Here is a 25,434-nt window from a genome sequence, read left to right on the forward strand (position 1 = left end):
AGGCCAGGAGCGCATTGAATATCGCTCTCAGTTCCAAAATGTTTATCGGGAGAAGGGACTCTTCCCGAGACCATAGACCCTGAGCTTTCAGGGAGTCCCAGACCATGCCCCAGCCTAAGAGACTGGCGTCGGTCGTGACGATGACCCACTCTGGTCTGCAGAAACTCATTCCCTGAGACAGGTGATCCTGAGTCAGCCACCAGCGGAGTGAGTCTCTGGTTACCTGGTCTACTTGAATCTGGGGAGACAAGTCTGCATAATCCCCATTCCACTGCTTGAGCATGCACAGTTGCAATGGTCTTAGATGAATTCGAGCAAAAGGAACCACGTCCATTGCTGCAACCATTAGTCCTATTACCTCCATGCACTGAGCTATGGAAGGCTGAGGAATAGATTGAAGAACTTGACAAGCATTTAGAAGTTTTAATTTTCTGACCTCTGTCAGAAAAATCTTCATTTCTACAGAATCTATTATTGTTCCCAGAAAGGGAACCCTTGTAGACGGGGACAGGGAACTCTTTTCTATGTTCACCTTCCACCCGTGAGACCTGAGAAAAGCTAATACAATGTCTGTATGAGCCCTTGATCTGGAAAGGGACGACGCTTGGATTAGGATGTCGTCTAAGTAAGGTGCCACCGCAATGCCCCTCGGTCTTAGAACCGCTAGTAGGGACCCTAGCACCTTTGTGAAAATTCTGGGAGCAGTGGCTAAACCGAACGGAAGAGCCACGAACTGGTAATGTTTGTCCAGAAAGGCGAACCTTAGGAACTGATGATGATCTTTGTGGATAGGAATATGTAGGTACGCATCCTTTAAGTCCACGGTAGTCATGTATTGACCCGCCTAGATTGTTGGTAAAATCATTCGAATGGTTTCCATTTTGAATGATGGAACTCTGAGGAATTTGTTTAGAATTTTTAAATCCAGAATTGGCCTGAAAGTTCCCTCTTTTTTGGGAACTACGAACAGGATTGAGTAAAACCCCAGACCTTGTTCCGTTGTTGGAACTGGGTGTATCACTCCCATCTTTAATAGGTCTCCTACGCAATGTAAGAATGCCTGTCTCTTTATCTGGTCTGAAGATAAGCGAGACATGTGGAACCTTCCCCTTGGAGGAAGTTCCTTGAACTCTAGAAGATACCCCTGAGAGACTATTTCTAGTGCCCAGGGATCCGGAACATCTCTTGCCCAAGCCTGAGCAAAGAGAGAAAGTCTGCCCCCTACTAGATCCGGTCCCGGATCGCGGGCTACCCCTTCATGCTGTCATGCAGCAGGCTTCTTGGCCTGTTTACCCTTGTTCCAGCCTTGCATTGGTTTCCATGCTGGTTTAGGCTGGGAAGCGTTACCCTCTTGTCTAGAGGCTGCAGAGTTAGGAGACGGTCCGTTCCTGAAATTGCGAAAGGAACGAAAATTAGATTTGTTCTTAGCCTTGAAAGGCCTATCCTGTGGGAGGGCATGGCCCTTTCCCCCAGTGATGTCTGAAATAATCTCCTTCAATTCTGGCCCAAAAAGGGTCTTACCCTTGAAAGGAATATTAAGCAGTTTTGTCTTGGACGACACATCTGCCGACCAAGATTTTAGCCAAAGCGCTCTGCGCGCCACTATAGCAAAACCTGAATTTTTCGCCGCTAATTTAGCCAATTGAAAAGCGGCATCTAAAATAAAGGAATTAGCCAACTTTAGTGCGTGAATTCTGTCCATGACTTCCTCATATGGAGTCTCCTTATGGAGCGAATTTTCTAGTTCCTCGAACCAAAAAGACGCCGCCGTGGTAACAGGAATAATGCACAAAATTGGTTGGAGAAGGAAACCTTGCTGAACAAATATCTTTTTAAGCAATCTTTCCAATTTTTTATCCATAGGATCTTTGAAAGCACAACTGTCCTCAATGGGAATAGTTGTGTGCTTGGCCAACGTAGAAACTGCCCCCTCAACCTTAGGGACTGTTTGCCATGCGTCCCTTCTGGGGTCGACAATGGGGAACATTTTCTTAAATATAGGAGGTGGGACAAAAGGTATACCTGGCTTCTCCCACTCCTTGGTCACTATGTCCGCCACCCTCTTGGGTATCGGAAAGGCATCAGCATGCACAGGGACCTCTAGGAATTTGTCCATTTTGCACAATTTCTCTGGAATCACCAAAGAGTCACAATCATCAAGAGTAGTTAGCACCTCCTTAAGCAGGGCGCGGAGATGTTCTAACTTAAATTTAAATGCCACGATATCAGGTTCTGCCTGCTGAGAAACTTTTCCTGAATCAGAAATTTCTCCCTCAGACAGACCCTCCCTCACTGCCAATTCAGACTGGTGTGAGGGTATAACAGATAAATTATCGTCAGCGCCCACTTGCTCATCCTCTGTATTTAAAACTGAGCAATCACGCTTTCTGGGAAATGCTGGCAGTTTGGATAAAAGATTTGCTATAGAATTATCCATTACTGCAGTTAATTGCTGCATAGTAACAAGCATTGGCGCGCTAGATGTACTAGGTGTCGCCTGCGCAGGCAAAACTGGTGTTGACACAGAAGGAGAGGATGATTAACTATCCCCACTACCTTCATTTGAAGAATCAACTTGGGCAACCTTATTAAATGTGACAGTACTGTCCTTACTTTGTTTGGACGCCATGGCACAATTTGAACATACATTTAAAGGGGGAACCACCTTGGCCTCCATACACACAGAACATATGCTATCTGAAGGTATAGACATGTTAGACATACTTTGGCAGGCTATTAATGCAATAAAACCGTTTTTAAACAAAACCATTACTGTCTCTTTAAATAATAAAAAGAACACACTTTATTTCTGAATGTTTGAAAAACTATGAAGGAAATATCCGATCTTTACAAAATTTGTAATGCTTTGAAAGTATTGCACACCAAATTTCAAGTCTCTAACCCCTTAAATGAGCAAACCGGAGCTAATTGTTCAATTTACCAATTTAAACCCACTACAGTCCCTGCCACAGCCTTTGCTGCAGCTTTTACCTTCCTTGGGGGTTATTCACCACAGAAATAAGCCTTCTTGAAATCGTTTTTATGGCCACAGGACCCTCTCACATGAAGCTGCATGCATTGCTTCCAAAAGTAACTGCGCAACCGAGGCGCGAAAATTAGGCCTCCTCCCTCTGCATACCAGAGTGAAGGGGCCTTCCTGACTAGATTAGGTGTCTAAACAACTGCCAGGCGTAATAAAAATGTTCCCAAAGGTGTTTCAAAGTCACAAAACACTCCAAAAGTCATATAAATAATATATAAATCAATCGATTTAGCCCACAATAGTGTCAACCAGTATAGAGCCCATTTATAAGCCTTCATTCTGTTATGAGTCTAAGAAAATGGCTTACCGATCCCATAAGGGAAAATGACAGTCTTCTAGCATTACTATGTCTTGTTAGAAAAGAGACTGGTCATACTTGGAGCAGAAAAGTCTGCAAACTGTTCCCCCCAACTGAAGTTCTCTGGTTTCAACAGTCCTGCGTGGGAACAGCAATGGATTTTAGTTACTGTTGCTAAAATCATACTCCTCTTTTAACAGAACTCTTCATCACTTTCTGTTGTAGAGTAAATAGTACAAACCGGCACTATTTTAAAATAACAAACTCTTGATAGAAGAAATAAAACTACAACTAACACCACATACTCTTTACCATCCCCGTGGAGATGCTACTTGTTCAGAGCAGGCAAAGAGAATGACTGGGGGGCGGAGCCAGATGGGGGACTATATGGACAGTTCTTGCTGTGTGCTCTCTTTGCCATTTCCTGTAGGGGAAGAGAATATCCCACAAGTAAGGATGAAGCCGTGGACCGGACACACCAATGTAGGAGAAAAGAGTATAGTTGTCTTCTTACCGGAAGGTACCTCAATCATATGAGGTAATGTGCAGTCATATGGTATAGATGTAGGTCTGTGGTAATTATAAGATATGATGAAAATAATGGTATCTTTAGAAGGTCCATTTAATGGCAAGAAAAACCGTATATAATATGTGTGGGTACAGTAAATGAGTAAGAGGAAAATTACAGCTAATCACAAACACCTCAGAAATGTAAAAATAGCCCTGGTCCTTAATGGTAAGAACATTTAAAAATGGTCTGGTCACTAAGGGGTTAAAGGGACAGTAAAGTCAAAATTAAACTTTCCAAATTCATATAGAGCATTCAATTTTAAACAACTTTCCAATTTACTTCTACTATTGATTTTACTTAGTTCTCTTGGTATGCTTTGTTAAAGACTAATCCTAGGTGATCTCCGTGTCTTGCATGTTTCCTTAGCCGATTGGCACCAATGTTTGCAACAATATTTAAAACAATGTTATAAATAGTTGCAAACTATGTTGACATAGAGTGTATTTAGCATTGTGTGACAGCTGTGTTTATAACTATGTATAATATTGCTATAAACATTGTTGCAAGCACTACTGCCAGATGGCTGAAGACACATGCACTCTTCTAAGATCACCTATGTTTACTTTTTTATAAAGGATACCAAGAGAACTAAGCAAAATTGACAACAGAAGTAAATTGGTAAGTTGTTTAAAATGTCATGATCTATCCAATCCATTTAATTTTAACTTTACTGTCCCTTTAAGGGTCTCCTATGCAGACACAATGTTGCAATGGCAGCAGGCTCATGAGTTACAGTTGAACTAATGTTAAAATATTAAAATATATAATAATGAGTCCTTTCAATAGAATCTTGTAGTTACCATCATGTTTTCAGATCATGCCGAAATGGTTCTTTAAAAAACAATGGGCTAGATTACAAGTAAAACGCTAAATTGTCGCGCGCCCACAAATGGGCAAATGCGTCCATTTGCGGGAGCACGTTAATTAAGCAACTATTTCAAGTGGGCTTGCGGTAACAATTAGCTCTTATAAAACTCTGATCTCTGGTTAATTTAACAAATGTGCCCCAAATATACAGTGTAGTGTATTAAAAAAAAATAAAGATAGCAGCATCTTTATTTATTAATAAAATTACTGCACTAGGCAGTATTTTGGGGGTAAATTTGGTGGGAGTGGGGTGTAAGAAAAAGTGCCTTTATATTATGGTCTATGGAAACTGTGTGTTCCCAGTAAATATATATGTATATGCTTATAAACATATATATTCATATGTAAATATGTGAATATACAAGCGATATTAAGTGCTCCACTTGTAATCTAGTCCTGTGTAAATAAATATGGTCAAAGTTGAAAAATGAACATATAGCGATATCAGCCAATTTAGAGTGACCCCAGGCCTTTTCTGTTAGTTTTCTGTGAAAAGTTGTTCGTAGCTGTGGGCTTTTAACAAACAAAATTATATTGCATTGTGATCACTCAAGAAACTCAAATACCAATTCGGTCAGAAAAAGCCTTATCGGGAGCAAGTCAACTATAGATTGTGTGTTATAAACCTTAGTACAGCAAGCTGTGTCTACATTTTACCTGCATCTGTATTGCCTTAATATAAGTTTATAACTCCAATTAAGCCCACCCTTTCCGGGGACTTTTTACATTTGAAAATTCAAATGTTGCATTCAATATTGGAACAATATATTCAATATTCAAATATTAATATTTGCACCATATTTACCTTATCACGTTTTACATTTTTGTTAATGAAAAATATAATGGGTTTATTTAGCTATGAGTGACAAGCATCTGTGGCATTGACCCATATAGATGCACATATATGTGCGTGTGTTTGTGTACATTTGCACATTTACATTTTCAGTAGTCCACTGTTCCTGGACTAGAACAAAATTGCAGTGGATTAGTAATAAATACTAAGACTATTTTCTATTTGAAAAAAATAAAATAAGATATTACTCAACATTTTATTGAAAATATTATAATATAAATTAATTTATCATTATGGTGAATCTATATTCAGTTAATTCAGATGTGCCACATACTTTTGCGACTACTGTAAAAACAACATGTTATACTATATAGTTAAAGAAATTATTTTTAACATTATATCAGACCTGTTTGTATAACAGTGGGGTAGTCGTTTATATAACTGAAAAAATAAATTTCAGTGTTTCAAGGTTTTGCTGTGATTCATTCTAAGTAATATCCAAGCAAACTGTTCATCAATTAAGAAAGGGTTTTAGAATAATCATTTCTATGAGTTATACAGGAAGGTCTGTAACTTATAAATCCCAAATGATGCACTAGTTTATTTAAAATATAATTAAGGTAGTATTCAAACTTTTTTTTATCAGAAAGTAATTTAAATTGCCATGTTGCGTATCATGCATTAATTAAAGAACAGCAGGATAATACTTTTGTAACTACTGTAAAACAATGAAAAAAACAACGTTATACTATATATTTAAAGAATTTTTTTTTAACATTATATCAGACCTGTCTGTATAACAGTGGGGTAGTCGTTTATATAACTGTAAAAATAAATTTCAGTGTTTCAAGGTTTTGCTGTGATTCATGCTAAATAATATCCAAGCAAACTGTTCATCAATTAAGAAAGGGTTTTAGAATAATCATTTCTATGAGTTATACAGGAAGGTCTGTAACTTATAAATCCCAAATGATGCACTAGTTTATTTAAAATATAATTAAGGTAGTATTCAAACTTTTTTTTATCAGAAAGTAATTTAAATTGCCATGTTGCGTATCATGCATTAATTAAAGAACAGCAGGATAATACTTTTGTAACTACTGTAAAACAATGAAAAAAACAACGTTATACTATATATTTAAAGAATTTTTTTTTAACATTATATCAGACCTGTCTGTATAACAGTGGGGTAGTCGTTTATATAACTGTAAAAATAAATTTCAGTGTTTCAAGGTTTTGCTGTGATTCATGCTAAATAATATCCAAGCAAACTGTTCATCAATTAAGAAAGGGTTTAGAATAATCATTTCTATGAGTTATACTGGAAGGTCTGTAACTTATAAATCCCATATGATGCCCTAGTTTATTTAAAATATAATTAAGGTAGTATTCAAACTTTTTTGTCAGAAAGTAATTTAAATTGCCATGTTGCGTATCATGCATTAATTAAAGAACAGCAGGATAATTACAAGCATCATCAATATTACAAGGAACATCAAATCGTTCCAGAGGGGAGTAATTTAATTGGAATCACTTTACTTTTCTACAAGTTGTGCATTATTATTATTACTTGCTTCAAAGTACCCTTGATTATAACTGCCTGTAGGAATTAAATTAATTGTTTTTAAAGACAATTGTTTAAACATTTCTATCTATGTAGTTAAAAAATAGAGTGCAGCACTTTTCAATTAAAGTTCAAATCATTTGAATTACAAATTACGCAATCTGATCTTAGCTATAAAGACATTATTTGATTTAAATGAAAAAAATATCTATGACATTTTTTTTCTACAAGCTGAAGCTAAGCACAATACTTTATTTAAAAGTCAGCCACCTCTTTGGATTCTCCAGTAATATTTTATCAATGGTTTGTTGAGAAACACCCCTGAGTAACATCTTTGGCACAATATTAGTAAGTATGTGAGAGTATCCATGACCGCCATATTTAACCAGTCTGTTCTTTGTGTGAATATCATGTGCAATTACAATTCTGTCTTCATATCCATTGTCAATAAGGAACTTTAGCCTACAAAAAAAATGAAAATGGTAAGCATGGAAAAAAATATTAAAAATTTTGTCTTACTCTAGATAAGTGTTCCCGAGATCTGAGCTATGGAACCCTTTCTTAGGTTTAAAAACTACTGAGAGAGACATAGAACCACAAAAAACGCTCCAAAAATCTATAATCATATTTGTTTAAAATACAAATGCATAGCTCCATTTCAGAACCACATAATCCATACCCAGCATCTTAAGCTACTACCCTATCTGTACAACAGCTAATGATTTTCATTCCAACAGTTTATACAGAAAATTAGATCTCATTACCCAAAATTTGTAGATTAAAGCAAATTATTTGTTTAGCATTACACTAAAAATGCACTCATTTTGTTATTTAGCAATTAAATTATTGCATTGATTAGTAAATATCTGTGATTTCTTTCATGTAATTAGCAAGAGTCCATGAGCTAGTGACGTATGGGATATACATTCCTACCAGGAGGGGCAAAGTTTCCCAAACCTTAAAATGCCTATAAATACACCCCTCACCACACCCACAATTCAGTTTTACAAACTTTGCCTCCGATGGAGGTGGTGAAGTAAGTTTGTGCTAGATTCTACGTTGATATGCGCTCCGCAGCAAGTTGGAGCCCGGTTTTCCTCTCAGCGTGCAGTGAATGTCAGAGGGATGTGAGGAGAGTATTGCCTATTTGAATGCAGTGATCTCCTTCTACGGGGTCTATTTCATAGGTTCTCTGTTATCGGTCGTAGAGATTCATCTCTTACCTCCCTTTTCAGATCGACGATATACTCTTATATATACCATTACCTCTGCTGATTCTCGTTTCAGTACTGGTTTGGCTTTCTACAAACATGTAGATGAGTGTCCTGGGGTAAGTAAATCTTATTTTCTGTGACACTCTAAGCTATGGTTGGGCACTTTGTTTATAAAGTTCTAAATATATGTATTCAAACATTTATTTGCCTTGAATCAGAATGTTCAACTTTCCTTATTTTTCAGACAGTCAGTTTCATATTTGGGATAATGCATTTGAATTAATCATTTTTTCTTACCTTCAAAAATTTGACTCTTTTTTCCCTGTGGGCTGTTAGGCTCGCGGGGGCTGAAAATGCTTCATTTTATTGCGTCATTCTTGGCGCGGACTTTTTTGGCGCAAAAATTCTTTTCCGTTTGTTGCGTCATTTTTTGACGTTATTTTGCGCCAAAAATGTCGGCGTTCCGGATGTGGCGTCATTTTTGGCGCCAAAAGCATTTAGGCGCCAAATAATGTGGGCGTCTTATTTGGCGCTAAAAAATAATGGCGTCGCTTTTGTCTCCACATTATTTAAGTCTTATTTTTTCATTGCTTCTGGTTGCTAGAAGCTTGTTCTTTGGCATTTTTTCCCATTCCTGAAACTGTCATTTAAGGAATTTGATCAATTTTGCTTTATATGTTGTTTTTTTCTCTTACATATTGCAAGATGTCTCATGTTGCATCTGAGTCAGAAGATACTACAGGAAAATCGCTGTCTAGTGCTGGAGCTACCAAGCTAAGTGTATCTGCTATAATTTTTGGTGTCTGTTTCTCCAGCTGTTGTTTGTATTGCATGTCATGACAAACTTATTAATGCAGATAAAATTTCCTTTAGTACTGTTACATTACCTGTTGCTGTTCCGTCAACATCTAATTTTCAGAGTGTTCCTGATAAACATAAGAGATTTTATTTTTTAAATCCATTAAGAAGGCTATGTCTGTTATTTCTCCTTCTAGTTTACATAAAAGTCTTTTAAAACTTCTCTTTTTTTCAGATGAATTTTTAAATGAACATCATCATTCTGATACTGATAATGGTTCTTCTGGTTCAGAGGTTTCTGTCTCAGAGGTTGATGCTGATAAATCTTTGTATTTGTTCAAGATGGAATTTATTCGTTCTTTATTTAAAGAAGTATTAATTGCATTAGAAATAGAGGATTCTGGTCCTCTTGATACTAAATCTAAACGTTTAAATAAGGTTTTTAAATCTCCTGTAGTTATTCCAGAAGTGTTTAATCTCCCTGATGCTATTTCTGAAGTAATTTCCAGGGAATGGAATAATTTGGGTAATTCTTTTACTCCTTCCAAACGTTTAAGCAATTATATCCTGTGCCATCTGACAGATTAGAGTTTTTTGGGGACAAAATCCCTAAGGTTATGGGGCTGTCTCTACTCCTGCTAAATGTGCTACTATTCCTACGGCAGATAGTACTTCATTTAAGGATCCTTTAGATAGGAAAATTGAATCCTTTCTAAGAAAAGCTTACTTATGTTCAGGTAATCTTCTTAGACCTGCTAAATTTTTAGCGGATGTTGCTGCAGCCTCAACTTTTTGGTTAGAAGCTTTAGCGCAACAAGTAACAGATCATAATTTTATAGCATTATTATTATTCTATAACATGCTAATAATTTTGTTGGTGATACCATCTTTTGATATCATTAGAGTTGATGTCAGGTATATGTCTCTAGCTATTTTAGCTAGAAAAGCTTTATGGATTAAACTTGGAATGCTGATATGTCTTCTAAGTCACCTTTGCTTTCCCTTTCTTTCCAGGGTAATAAATTATTATCTCAAATGTTTCTGGAAGGAAGGGAACTTTTTTACCAAAGGATAAAAAATCTAAGGTAAATTTAGGTCTAATAATCATTTTCGTTCCTTTCCTCATAATAAGGAACAAAAGCCTGATCCTTCATCCTCAGGAAAGGTATCAGTGTGGAAACTATTTTCAGTTTGGAATATATCCAAGCCTTATAGAAAACCTATAGCCAGCTCCTAAGTACCCATGAAGGTGCGGACCTTATTCCAGCTCAGCTGGTATGGGGCAGATTATGTTTTCTTCAAAGATATTTGGATCATTCCGTTCTCAATCTCTGGTTTCAGAACATTGTTTCAGAAAGGTACAGAATTGGCTTCAGTTAAGGCCTCCTGCTAAGAGATTTTTTTCTTTCCCGTGTCCCAGTTAACACAGCAAAGGCTCAGCATTTCTGAAATGTGTTTCAGATCTAGAGTTGGCTGGAGTAATTATGCCAGTTCCAGTTCTGGAACAGGGGCTGGGGTTTTATTTTATCTCTTCATTGTACCAAAGAAGGTCAATTCCTTCAGACCAGTTCCGGATCTATCAATATTGAATCGTTATGTAAGGATACCAACATTCAAGATGGTTACTGTAGGACTATCCTGCCTTTTGTTTAGCAAGGGCATTATATGTCTACAATAGATTTACAGGATGTGTATCTGCATATTCCGATTCATCCAGATCACTTTTAGTGTCTGAGATTCTCTTTTTAGACAAGCATTACCAGTTTTGTAGCTCTACCGTTTGGCCTAGCCTCAGTTCCAAGAATTTTTTTGGTTCTCGGTGCCCTTCTTTCTGTAATCAGAGAACAGGGTTTTGGTATTTCCTTATTGGACAATATCTGGGTACTTGCTCAGTCTTCTCATTTTCGAAGAATCTCATACGAATCAACTTGTGTTGTTTCTTCAAGTTCATGGTTGGAGGATCAATTTACCAATCAGTTCATTGATTCCTCAGACAAGGGTAACCTTTTTAGGTTTCTAGATAGATTCAGTGTCTATGACTCTGTCCTTGTCAGACAAGAGAAGTTTAACATTGATATCAGCTTGTCAAAACCTTCAGTCACAATCATTCCCTTTGGTAGCCTTATGCATGGAAATTTTAGGTCTTAGGACTGCCGCATCAGATGCGATCTCCTTTGCTCATTTTCACATGCGACCTCTTCAGCTCTGTATGCTGAACCAATGGTGCAGGGATTACTCAAAGATATCTCAATTCATATCTTTACACCGATTATACGACACTCTCTGACATGGTGGACAGATCACCATCGTTTAGTTCAGGGGGCTTCTTGTTCTTCCGACCTGGACTATAATCTCAACAGATGCAAGTCTTACAGGTTGGGGAGCTGTGTGGGGGTATCTGACGGCACAAGGGGTTTGGGAATCTCAGGAGGTGAGATTTCCGATCAATATTTTGGAACTCCGTGCAATTTTCAGAGCTCTTCAGTCTTGGCCTCTTCTGAAGAGAGAGTTGTTCATTTGTTTTCAGATAGACAATGTCACAACTGTGGCATACATCAATCATCAAGGAGGGACTCACAGTCCTCTGGCTATGAAAGAAGTATCTCGAATTTTGGTTTGGGCGGAATCCAGCTCCTGTCTAATCTCTGCGGTTCATATCCCAGGTATGGACAATTGGAAAGCGGATTATCTCAGTCGCCAAACGTTGCACCTGGGCGAATGGTCTTCACCCAGAGGTATTTCCTCAGATTGTTCAAATGTGGGAACTCCCAGAAATAGATCTGATGGCTTCTCATCTAAACAAGAAACTTCCCTGGTATCTGTCCGGATCCCGGGATCCTCGGGCGGAGGCAGTGGATGCATTTACAAGTGTCATCCTGCCTATATCTTTCCGCCTCTAGTTCTTTTTCCAAGGGTATTCTCCAATATTCTAAAGGAATGCTCGTTTGTCCTGCTGGTAGCTCCAGCATGGCCTCACAGGTTTTGGTATGCGGATCTTGTCCGGATGGCCTCTTGCCGGCTGTGGACTCTTCCGTTAAGACCAGTCTTTCTGTCTCAAGGTTCTTTTTTCCATCAGGATCTCAAAACCTTAGTTTTAAGGTGTGGAGTTTGAACGCTTGATTCTTGGTCAAAGAGGTTTCTCTGACTCTGTGATTGATACTATGTGACAGGCTCGTAAATCTGTATCTAGAGAGATATATTATAGAGTCTGGAAGACTTATATTTCTTCAGGATGGTTTAGATAAAGGTTTGTCCGCAAGTTTCTTGTAAGACAAATCTCTGCTCTTTCTGTTCTTTTTCACAGAAGGATTGCTAATCTTCCTGATATTCATTGTTTTGTACAACCTTTGGTTCGTATAAAACTTGTCATTAAGTCAATTTCTCCTCCTTGGAGTTTGAATTTGGTTCTGGGGGCTCTTCAAGCTCCTCCTTTTGAACCCATGCATTCTTTGGTCGTTATATAACTTTCTTGGAAAGTTTTGTTTCTTTTGGCCATCTCTTCTGCCAGAAGAGTCTCTGAATTATCTACTCTTTTTTGTGAGTCTCCTTTTCTGATTTTGCATCAGGATAAGGCGGTGCTGCAAACTTCTTTTGATTTTTTTACCTAAGGTTGTGAATTCTAACAACATTAGTAGAGAAATTGTGGTTCCTTCATTATGTCCTAATCCTATGAATTCTAAGGAGAAATCATTGCATTCTTTGGATGCTGTTAGAGCTTTCTAATATTATGTTGAAGCTACTAAGTCTTTCCGAAAGACTTCTAGTCTATTTGTCATCTTTTCCGGTTCTAGTAAAGACCAGAAAGCTTCTGCCATTTCTTTGGCATCTTGGTTGAAATCTTTATTTCATCATGCCTATGTTGAGTCGGGTAACACTCCGCCTCAAAGGATTACAGCTCATTCTACTAGGTCAGTTTCTACTTCCTGGGCATTTAAGAATGAAGCTTCGGTTGATCAGATTTGCAAAACAGCAACTTGGTCCTCTTTGCATACTTTTACTAAATTCTACCATTTTTGATGTGTTTTCTTCTTCTGAAGCAGTTTTTGGTAGAAACGTACTTCAGGCAGTGGTTTCAGTTTGAATCTTCTGTTTATGTTTTTTCATTCAATTTTATTCTGGGTGTGGATTATTTTCAGCAGGAATTGGCTGTCTTTATTTTATCCCTCCCTCTCTAGTGACTCTTGTGTGGAAAGATCCACATCTTGGGTAATCATTATCCCATACGTCACTAGCTCATGGACTCTTGCTAATTACATGAAAGAAAACATAATTTATGTAAGAACTTACCTGATAAATTCATTTCTTTCATATTAGCAAGAGTCCATGAGGCCCGCCCTTTTTTGTGGTGGTTTTGATTTTTTTGTATAAAGCACAATTATTCCAATTCCTTATTTTATATGCTTTCGCACTTATTTCTTATCACCCCACTTCTTGGCTATTCGTTAAACTGAATTGTGGGTGTGGTGAGGGGTGTATTTATAGGCATTTTAAGGTTTGGGAAACTTTGCCCCTCCTGTTAGGAATGTATATCCCATACGTCACTAGCTCATGGACTCTTGCCAATTACATGAAAGAAATGTATTTTAATTGTAATTTGTCATAATTTGAAATTTGTCTAATATGAAAGAAATTAATTTATCAGGTAAGTTCTTACATAAATTATGTTTTTCCAGATAGCTTAGCAAAAATCATAGGAATCATATAAATCATTCCCAATTTTTCAGTGTAAGAATTGGCAGTTGTAATTTCTACCATTAATTAAATTAATCACACAAATACATTTTATTTATTTATCTATTTATTTTTTGTGGAATATTCACTATAAATTCTATGAAAGAGTTTGTTTTTATTGATTAATGGTCAAACTGAAATATGCAGTTCTGAAGAAAAATTGGTGTAATTTCTATTTACGTTTTAGTGCAGTGGGGCATCCTCTCCTATAAAAGCAATGGCACCTGTAATACCCATTGTATAAAGGAAAAGGAAAATGTACAGTATATAATGACAGATTTGCTACATTAAGAAAGTACAGCATGATAGAGTCATGGGTCCAGGAAGTGTGCAATTTAATTTGTAGGTGTTAAGAGTTGGGATTTGAGATAATTTTAAATTTTGTTTTATTTAGCCTTCATTGGCTGATAGGTACTTCCAATAAATGCTCATTGGTTAACAAACACTTCATGTTTGTGCTTATTGGTTGATAGGTACTTCCTGCTAATGATCACTGACCACTGAATAGTAGGAAGTATCTATAAGCCACTGAACATTTGTAGGAAGTGCACAATGGATGCCGGTATATTAAACAGGTTCACATTGCATGACCAAAATCAACATTTAAATGCTGCTCTTTAATATGGATTACAGAAAATGTTTCAGTACAGTGTTCCTTTAACTAATAGATGAGTAAGATATCACAACTGCTGACAAGGATAAAACAGACACAATCCACGGCACACTGACTAGTAATACAAATATGTTTCCTGATTTATTAACTTGTCTTAGAATTTCTGCATGTTGATGCTCCTAATGCTGCTAGGTTATAGAGACAATGACTTGAAAAATATGATCATTTCATAGCAGCTATGGGGAACCTTAATACAGCAAGAAGAGAAAAAACAGAATTTATGCTTACCTGATAAATTACTTTCTCCAACGGTGTGTCCGGTCCACGGCGTCATCCTTACTTGTGGGAATATTCTCTTCCCCAACAGGAAATGGCAAAGAGTCCCAGCAAAGCTGGCCATATAGTCCCTCCTAGGCTCCGCCCACCCCAGTCATTCGACCGACGGACAGGAGGAAATATATATAGGAGAAATCCATATGGTACCGTGGTGACTGTAGTTAGAGAAAATAATTCATCAGACCTGATTAAAAAACCAGGGCGGGCCGTGGACCGGACACACCGTTGGAGAAAGTAATTTATCAGGTAAGCATAAATTCTGTTTTCTCCAACATTGGTGTGTCCGGTCCACGGCGTCATCCTTACTTGTGGGAACCAATACCAAAGCTTTAGGACACGGATGAAGGGAGGGAGCAAATCAGGTTACCTAAACGGAAGGCACCACAGCTTGCAAAACCTTTCTCCCAAAAATAGCCTCCGAAGAAGCAAAAGTATCAAATTTGTAAAATTTGGCAAAAGTGTGCAGTGAAGACCAAGTCGCTGCCTTACATATCTGGTCAACAGAAGCCTCGTTCTTGAAGGCCCATGTGGAAGCCACAGCCCTAGTGGAGTGAGCTGTGATTCTTTCAGGAGGCTGCCGTCCGGCAGTCTCATAAGCCAATCGGATGATGCTTTTAAGCCAAAAGGAAAGAGAGGAAGAAGTCGCTTTTTGACCTCTCCTTTTACCAGAATAAACAACAAACAAGGAAGATGTTTGTCTGAAATCTTTTGTAGCCTCTAAATAGAATTTTAGAGCACGGACTACGTCCAAATTGTGTAACAAACGTTCCTTCTTTGAAACTGGATTTGGACACAAAGAAGGTACAATTATCTCCTGGTTAATATTTTTGTTAGAAACAACTTTAGGAAGAAAACCAGGCTTAGTACGCAAAACCAACTTATCTGCATGGAACACCAGATAGGGTGGAGAACACTGCAGAGCAGATAACTCTGAAACTCTTCTAGCAGAAGAAATTGCAACTAAAAACAAAACTTTCCAAGATAGTAACTTAATATCTATGGAATGTAAAGGTTCAAAGGAACCCCTTGAAGAACTGAAAGAACTAGATTTAGACTCCAGGGAGGAGTCAAAGGTCTGTAAACAGGCTTGATCCTAACCAGAGCCTGAACAAATGCTTGAACATCTGGCACAGCTGCCAGTCTTTTGTGTAGTAAGACAGATAAAGCAGAGATCTGTCCCTTTAGAGAACTTGCAGATAATCCTTTCTCCAAACCTTCTTGTAGAAAGGAGAGAATCTTAGGAATTTTTATCTTATTCCATGGGAATCCTTTGGATTCACACCAACAGATATATTTTTTCCATATTTTATGGTAAATTTTTCTAGTTACAGGTTTTCTGGCCTGAACCAGAGTATCTATAACAGAATCTGAAAACCCACGCTTCGATAGAATCAAGCGTTCAATCTCCAAGCCGTCAGCTGGAGGGAGACCAGATTTGGATGTTCGAATGGACCCTGAACAAGAAGGTCCTGTCTCAAAGGTAGCTTCCATGGTGGAGCCGATGACATATTCACCAGGTCTGCATACCAAGTCCTGCGTGGCCACGCAGGAGCTATCAAGATCACAGAGGCCCTCACCTGATTGATCCTGGCTACCAGCCTGGGAATGAGAGGAAACGGTGGAAATACATAAGCTAGGTTGAAGGTCCAAGGTGCTACTAGTGCATCTACTAGAGTCGCCTTGGGATCCCTGGATCTGGACCCGTAGCAAGGAACCTTGAAGTTCTGACGAGACGCCATCAGATCCATGTCTGGAATGCCCCATAATTGAGTTATTTGGGCAAAGATTTCCGGATGGAGTTCCCACTCCCCCGGATGGAATGTCTGACGACTCAGAAAATCCGCCTCCCAATTTTCCACTCCTGGGATGTGGATCGCAGACAAGTGGCAGGAGGGATCCTCCGCCCATTGAATTATTTTGGTCACTTCTTTCATCACCAAGGAACTCCTTGTTCCCCCCTGATGATTGATATATGCAACGGTCGTCATGTTGACTGATTGGAACCTTATGAATTTGGCCTTTGCTAGTTGAGGCCAAGCTCTGAGAGCATTGAATATCGCTCTCAGTTCCAGAATGTTTATCGGGAGAAGAGACTCTTCCCGAGACCATAGACCCTGAGCTTTCAGGGATTCCCAGACCGCGCCCCAGCCCACTAGACTGGCGTCGGTCGTGACAATGACCCACTCTGGTCTGCGGAAGCTCATTCCCTGGGACAGATGGTCCAGGGTCAGCCACCAACGGAGTGAATCTCTGGTCTTTTGATCTACTTGAATCATTGGAGACAAGTCTGTATAATCCCCATTCCACTGTTTGAGCATGCACAGTTGTAATGGTCTTAGATGAATTCGTGCAAAAGGAACTATGTCCATTGTTGCAACCATCAATCCTACTACTTCCATGCACTGCGCTATGGAAGGACGAGGAACAGAATGAAGCACTTGACAAGAGCTTAGAAGTTTTGATTATCTGACCTCTGTCAGAAAAATCCTCATTTCTAAGGAATCTATTATTGTTCCCAAGAAGGGAACTCTTGTCGATGGAGACAGAGAACTTTTTTCTTTGTTCACCTTCCATCCGTGAGATCTGAGAAAGTCTAGAACGATGTCCGTATGAGCCTTTGCTTTTGACAGGGACGACGCTTGTATTAGAATGTCGTCCAAGTAAGGTACTACTGCAATGCCCCTCGGTCTTAGAACCGCTAGAAGGGACCCTAGCACCTTTGTGAAAATCCTTGGAGCAGTGGCTAATCCGAATGGGAGGGCCACAAACTGGTAATGCTTGTCCAGAAAAGCGAACCTTAGGAACTGATGATGTTCTTTGTGGATAGGAATATGTAGGTACGCATCCTTTAGATCCACGGTAGTCATAAATTGACTTTCCTGGATGGTGGGTAGAATCGTTCGAATGGTTTCCATCTTGAACGATGGTACCCTGAGAAATTTGTTTAGGATCTTCAAATCCAAAATTGGTCTGAACGTTCCCTCTTTTTTGGGAACTACGAACAGATTGGAATAAAATCCCATTCCTTGTTCCTTTATTGGAACTGGGTGTATCACTCCCATCTTTAACAGGTCTTCTACACAATGTAAGAATGCCTGTCTCTTTATTTGGTTTGAGGATAAGTGAGACATGTGGAACCTTCCCCTTGGGAGTAGTTCCTTGAATTCCAGGAGATAACCTTGAGAAACTATTTCTAGCGCCCAAGGATCCTGAACATCTCTTGCCCAAGCCTGAGCAAAGAGAGAGAGTCTGCCCCCCACTAGATCCGGTCCCGGATCGGGGGCTACTCCTTCATGCTGTTTTGTTAGCAGTGGCAGGCTTCTTGGCCTGCTTACCCTTGTTCCAGCCTTGCATTGGTTTCCAGGCTGGTTTGGGTTGTGAGGCATTACCCTCTTGCTTAGAGGATGCAGAATTAGAGGCCGGTCCGTTTCTGCGAAAGGGACAAAAATTAGACTTATTTTTAGCCTTAAAAGACCTATCCTGTGGAAGGGCGTGGCCCTTTCCCCCAGTGATGTCTGAAATAATCTCTTTCAATTCTGGTCCAAATAAAGTTTTACCTTTGAAAGGGATGTTAAGTAATTTTGTCTTGGATGACACATCCGCTGACCAAGACTTTAGCCAAAGCGCTCTGCGCGCCACGATAGCAAACCCTGAATTTTTCGCCGCTAATCTAGCTAATTGCAAAGCGGCATCTAAAATAAAAGAGTTAGCCAATTTAAGTGCGTGAACTCTGTCCATAACCTCCTCATATGGAGTTTCTCTACTGAGCGACTTTTCTAGTTCCTCGAACCAGAACCACGCTGCCGTAGTGACAGGAACAATGCATGAAATTGATTGTAGAAGGTAGCCTTGCTGTACAAAAATCTTTTTAAGCAAACCTTCCAATTTTTTATCCATAGGATCTTTGAAAGCACAACTATCTTCGATAGGAATAGTAGTGCGTTTGTTTAGAGTAGAAACTGCCCCCTCGACCTTAGGGACTGTCTGCCATAAGTCCTTTCTGGGGTCGACCATAGGAAATAATTTCTTAAATATAGGGGGGGGAACAAAAGGTATGCCGGGCCTTTCCCACTGTCAGTATATTTATGAAAATCTTAGCAGTGCTATCCAAATAATATATATAAGTTTATGGCAGGGTTATAAACACAATACAAAGAAATAGAAACCCTTATCAACCATGCACCTACTAGACCATACAATTAATATAAATATCTGAATTCTTTTATTTAGTTAATATCCATAAACATATTGAACTATATTTGCAATAAAAGGAAACTAAATAAAAGTTTATATGCGTTAGAACCAACTCTTAAGATATGCTATTCTTCTTACAAAACCCAGAACAATATACCTTCACAATTCAGCCTTATTTATTTAACACAATGGGACTAAAAACCTTTAACATCCAAGCAATACAATTCTAAACAGTGTTTATAAAACAATAGGATAAAATATATATTCTGCTATTTAACTGCAATTTATCCTAATACAAAATTAACCGACAATATCAGAACTTGTATAGATGAGTTACTTAGCCAATTCAGACACAGATTTGAACAATACCTAGGCTTATAACTACCAATTTAAAATACAATATACTTCACCAATTTTGAACCAATTCGTAGCGGTCTTTAGGTCATCTCATTTGAAAGAAGGTTTTTGCACAAATCAAGGATAAGTTTTAAGCTCCTTGCTGAAGTGAACTTTTTTTTTTTTTTTTCAGGTATATCGCAGCCAAAATCAGATCACTAATTTTCAACAAGTTACAGACAACTCTCTCTTGTGCATTCAACACTCCCATTATATAATCATTGATGACATCATGTGGGTGGCACTACGGGAGCTGACCTTCCCATTGGTTATCTGGGAAGTCTAAATCGGATTGGCCCTTGGAAATTTCATTTTTAACAGCCAGAAAGAACCTTCTGGCTGTAGTTCTCGCAACATAACACCAGGTGGCAGCATACAGTACAACATAGCAATACAATACAGCATTTCTGACATTTTTAAGCAAGTTAATTTTTTTTTTATAAAATGGTTATTTAATCAGATCACACTCTCTGCATTAATCATATATAACCCCAATTACAGATGGTTAATATTAGGTTATTTTTTCTGATTATTCTGATACCAAATATGTTATATTATTAACATTTTATTATATTAAGGTAATTTAACACTGCTAATTATTAGCTTAAAATGCATTATAATTTTATCAGTATTCTGGCATTTCTTTGCAAATAACAGCTTATTTTTATATCTCCAGATTGGTAGTATTTAAAACTCCTGATATTTGCATCCACCCAGATATAGTATGTGACATTTCTGTGTATTTCTTCCTGAATACATAAATCCTGTTTATGTCGATCTGAAATAAAAATAAATGTTAATAATCACTTCTCTTCAGGTCCATAAACATCTATTCATGTTCTTAAACACACAGAGGCTAAGATATTCATGCCTTCAAAATATATATATATATATATATATCATTCAATCTTTTACTTTCCATATATATATATATATATTTAGATGTTAATGTTTGATATCACATAAATATACATCTCATATCCATTAAAATATATATAGTTGTTTTGAAATCATAATGTAAGTCATGGGCCTTCACTGTATTATCCTAACATTCTAACTTTTCAGTAACTTCAGTTGCCAGACTTTTTGTCTCATACTCACCACATGGGGTCAATCCACGAGTAGTTGTAAAAGTCTTAATGCAGCATATTTCCTGTTTAGCCAGCAGTGCAGATGTGGATTTAAAAATTAACACCATGTGCATAAAAGCTGCCTCTCCATGATTTTGATCAGTTCCAAAAGGGTAATTCAGACATTTCGTCTCCATATATTTGCCTGTATCCTGAAACTGTTATATTTTAGTTCCTTGCTAAATTATACAATTGCATAATTTAACATATTGAGTGTGTGAGATCTGCCAGAGATAATCCTTTGTTCTCCTTTCAGCCAAGAATGTCTCCTGTGCAATTGGAGTGGGGGAGATCTAATCCTTTGTCCTACAGACCATGTTCACATCCACAGATTTATTAGATAAAGTTAAATATATTTCTATATATTATTTAATAATATTTCAAATACCTTGACACCACTCCTTATTTACTATGTCCGCCACCCGCTTGGGTATAGGAAAAGCGTCGGGGGGCACCGGAACCTCTAGGAACTTGTCCATCTTGCATAATTTCTCTGGAATGACCAAGTTGTCACAATCATCCAGAGTAGATAACACCTCCTTAAGCAGTGCGCGGAGATGTTCTAATTTAAATTTAAATGTCACAACATCAGGTTCAGCTTGATGAGAAATTTTTCCTGAATCTGAGATTTCTCCATCTGACAAAACCTCCCTCATGGCCCCTTCAGATTGGTGTGAGGGTATGACAGAACAATTATCATCAGCGCCCTCTTGCTCTTCAGTGTTTAAAACAGAGCAATTGCGCTTTCTCTGATAAGTAGGCATTTTGGATAAAATATTTGCTATGGAGCTATCCATTACAGCCGTTAATTGTTGCATGGTAATAAGCATTGGCGCACTAGATGTACTAGGGGCCTCCTGCGTGGGCAAAACTGGTGTAGACACAGTAGGAGATGATGTAGTATCATGTTTACTCCCCTCATTTGAGGAATCATCTTGGTCAAATTCATTATCTGTGGCAGTACTGTCCTTACTTTGTTTGGACGCTATGGCACAATTATCACATAAATTTAAATGGGGAGACACATTGGCTTTCATACATATAGAAGATAGCTTATCTGAAGGTACAGACATGTTAAACAGGCTTAAACTTGTCAACAAAGCACAAAAAAACGTTTTAAAACAAAACCGTTACTGTCTCTTTAAATTTCAAACAGAAAACACTTTATTACTGAATATGTGAAAAAGTATGAAGGAATTGTTCAAAAATTACCAAAATTTCACCACAGTGTTTTAAAGCATTAAAAGTATTGCACACCAAATTTCAGAGCTTTAACCCTTAAAATAACGGAACCGGAGCCGTTTTTAAATTTAACCCCTATACAGTCCCAGCTATAGTCTTTGCTGAGACCCAACCAAGTCCAGAGGGGAATACCATACCAATTGACGCCTTCTAGAAGCTTTTCCAGTGATTTTTAGATCCTCACACATGCATCTGCATGCCCTGCTCTCAAAAAACAACTGCGCAGTAATGGTGCGAAAATGAGGCTCAGTCTATAACTAGAAAGGCCCCCTGACTGGAAAAGGTGTCTAACACAGTGCCTGCCGTTTTATAAACGTTCCCCAAGATTATAAATACAAATTGTCAGCCTAAATCTGAATAATATGCCCAAATAAAGCAATCGATTTAGCCCATAAAAATGCCTACCAGTTTTTTAGCCCATATTCAGCCCTTTATTCTGTTTGTTTGACTAAGAAAATGGCTTACCGGTCCCCATGAGGGGAAATGACAGCCTTCCAGCATTACACAGTCTTGTTAGAAATATGGCTAGTCATACCTTAAGCAGAAAAGTCTGCTAACTGTTTCCCCCAACTGAAGTTACTTCATCTCAACAGTCCTATGTGGAAACAGCAATCGATTTTAGTTACTGTCTGCTAAAATCATCTTCCTCTCACAAACAGAAATCTTCATCCTTTTCTGTTTCAGAGTAAATAGTACATACCAGCACTATTTTAAAATAACAAACACTTGATAGAAGAATAAAAACTACATTTAAACACCAAAAAACTCTTAACCATCTCCGTGGAGATGTTGCCTGTGCAACGGCAAAGAGAATGACTGGGGTGGGCGGAGCCTAGGAGGGACTATATGGCCAGCTTTGCTGGGACTCTTTGCCATTTCCTGTTGGGGAAGAGAATATTCCCACACAGGGCCGCCACTGGAAATTTTGGGGCCCCTGACTCAACCATTGATCAGGGCCCCCCCCCCCCTTCCTTTGACATGTGCAATTTTTGACCAAGTGACTAAAACATATATGCACTTTATTTTTAATTGTCTATTTAAACTTGAAAATGTTGTAAAGGTAGTAACATACAAACACACAGACACACTCATGCACTGAAACACACTCACACATAAGGATTCACATATAGACACTCTAGCAGACACGCAAAGAAACACACTCAGACACAGACACCCAAACAGACACTTAGCACTTGTTTACATTGACCTGAAAAGTAATGAGGTAAACTACAGTTTTGTAAAAAAAAAAAAAAAAAAAAGGAGATTTAGAAAACAAAATATGGAGTTCTGATTATCTTTTTGTAAAGGAAGATGACAACTAAATTATGACAACAGCATGCAGTGGCTGAAAGGAAGGGCCCTGAACTGCCTAAACAATAATTTAAAGGTTAAATAAATGGTGGATTGGTTACTTCTGGAAAGGTCTTGTTAGTCTCAAAGTCTGTAGAAAGATGTGAATAATTAGTAGTAAGGTCAAAATGTCCTAAAAAGGAACAGACAATGGACACACACACACAAACTCAAACTTGCACATACACCCAAGGAAACACTGACAGAGACAGCCTCAGAAAACACACAAAGACATATACACACACACACAGAGAGACCCACAGAAAACACACAAAGACATACACCCAAGGAAACACCAACAGAGAAAGCCTCAGAAAACACACAAAGACATACACACAGAGACACCCACAGAAAATACACAAAGACATACACACACAGAGAGACAACCACATAAAAAACACAGAAAGATATACATACACACACTCTCACTGAGACATCCACAGAAAACACACAAAGACATACACACGCCCTCACAGAGACACCCACATAAAACACACACCCTCACAGAGACATCCACAGAAAACACAGACATACATACATACATACACACACACACCCTCACGGAGACATCCACAGAAAACACAGACATACACACCCACCCTCACAGAGGCATCCAGAGAAAATACACAAAGACAAACATACACACCCACCCTCACAGAGAGACCCACAGATAAAAAAATACATACACACTCATAGAGACACAAACCAAAGCACAAAGACATAAACACAGACACCCACAGAAACACTCACAGGAGGAAACATTTATGCACCTTGCATCCCCTAAATCAACAGTGTGTGACATGCATGATAAAAACATTTTTAGAAATTAAGAGATCACTTTATAAAGAATCATATTTGTAAACGTACAAACAAAAATAATTCTGTGAATTCAAAATTGTACATTAATGAGCTGGGTAGATGGCTAGATGAAGAAAAGTACCTTTAAAAGGTTGACATATGTATGTTTGTTTGTTGTTTTACCCATTTTCCCCAACCAAGAGCACCACTTCAAATATAGTGTACAAATTTTCCCAGCTGTCAGCTGTACTTATGGATTTTGAAAATGCTGTATTCTCTATAGTGTCTTGGTGGGACCATAAGCTGTGGTACTCATACCATTAGATCTGGTTAAATGCAGGATTTAGGCTTGTTGGTATGTATTTCAAAATTAAGTCAGCTGTAGTGTAAACTGAACAGTTTTTCAAACACTGAGCAATCTTAGTCTGAGAGTATAACATTTTATGCAGATGTAAAAATCTTAGATAAAATGCCTCCTTGCATCTGGAAAGTCCTTACATAAAGGGGCAGTAAACTGGAATGCAGAAATGTATATATATATATATATATATATATATATATATATATATATATATATATATATAAATGCATATCTGCCAAAAGGGCATCTACCATTTGTGTATTGAGGAGGAAACATTTCTGCATGGTTTTAAATATAGAATTTCTACAGCATTGTCAAAATAATCATAAATACACTGCTGCTAAAAAAAATTGTTTTTATGGACCCCTAGCCCCACCAAACAACTACTACCACACTGAAGTTACAATCCAAAATTGCACAAAGAAAAAAAACATTTGCTAAGTAAGTCCTACCACCTCTGCAAATGAAAGTGATCTGCTGTCTGACTCAGGCACACACTGTACAAAGTGCCAAGTCTGTCTCACACTGCGCATAGTGGTTTAGTGCACACTAAGAAATCCTCTCAAATGCTAATACTTTACTCCTTACAATAACATTTTCCATGCTCAATTAGCACTCTGCTGTAATACCCACTGGTGGCTGGCCAAATTTAAATATTTTTTTTTTTTTTTTTTTAGTTCTTGCCTCATGGGGCCCCCCTGGCTCATTGGGCCCCTGACAGGAGTCACCCCTATCACCCCCTGATGGCGGCCCTGTTCCCACAAGTAAGGATGATGCCGTGGACCGGACACACCAATGTTGGAGAAAGAGTGTAACTTATCAACACTAAATCTTATCAATATTCTAGATCCAACAAAGCAATAATTTCATATTTTGCTCCAAAATGTATTTTATTACAGAAGAGCCAATCAAATGCGAACAGAATCTGTGAATTACTATGACCTATCAATTCAGTGATAATATTTAAGGAACCAAGCAACAATGTGCAAAAGACATACATGGGCATGAAGAAGGTGTTTAACAAATTATATACATCTGAGGGAAAGGTGAGTTGTACGGAGATAATCTGTTCTGTTGTTATATTGCTAGAAATGTATACATAGGAATGCTTGTTCAGTAAAAGGTAATATCTGCA

The 25,434-nt window shown here is 38.1% G+C and overlaps 1 protein-coding gene across 2 annotated transcripts in view; it reads right to left on the minus strand.

The window, feature by feature from the left end:
- Nucleotides 1-5,814: 5,814 nt before the first annotated feature.
- The window catches only part of PTER (phosphotriesterase related), a 99,547-nt gene continuing 79,927 nt past the window's right edge, over nucleotides 5,815-25,434 (minus strand). For both annotated transcript variants that reach the window (XM_053713987.1, XM_053713986.1), the window contains exon 5: nucleotides 5,815-7,598. In XM_053713987.1, the coding sequence (XP_053569962.1) occupies nucleotides 7,388-7,598 (211 nt within the window). In that variant the 3' untranslated portion in view covers nucleotides 5,815-7,387. The remainder of the gene's footprint in view (nucleotides 7,599-25,434) is intronic.

The sequence above is a fragment of the Bombina bombina genome, chromosome 5 (assembly GCF_027579735.1).
Source record: "Bombina bombina isolate aBomBom1 chromosome 5, aBomBom1.pri, whole genome shotgun sequence".
Classification (NCBI taxonomy): domain Eukaryota; kingdom Metazoa; phylum Chordata; class Amphibia; order Anura; family Bombinatoridae; genus Bombina; species Bombina bombina.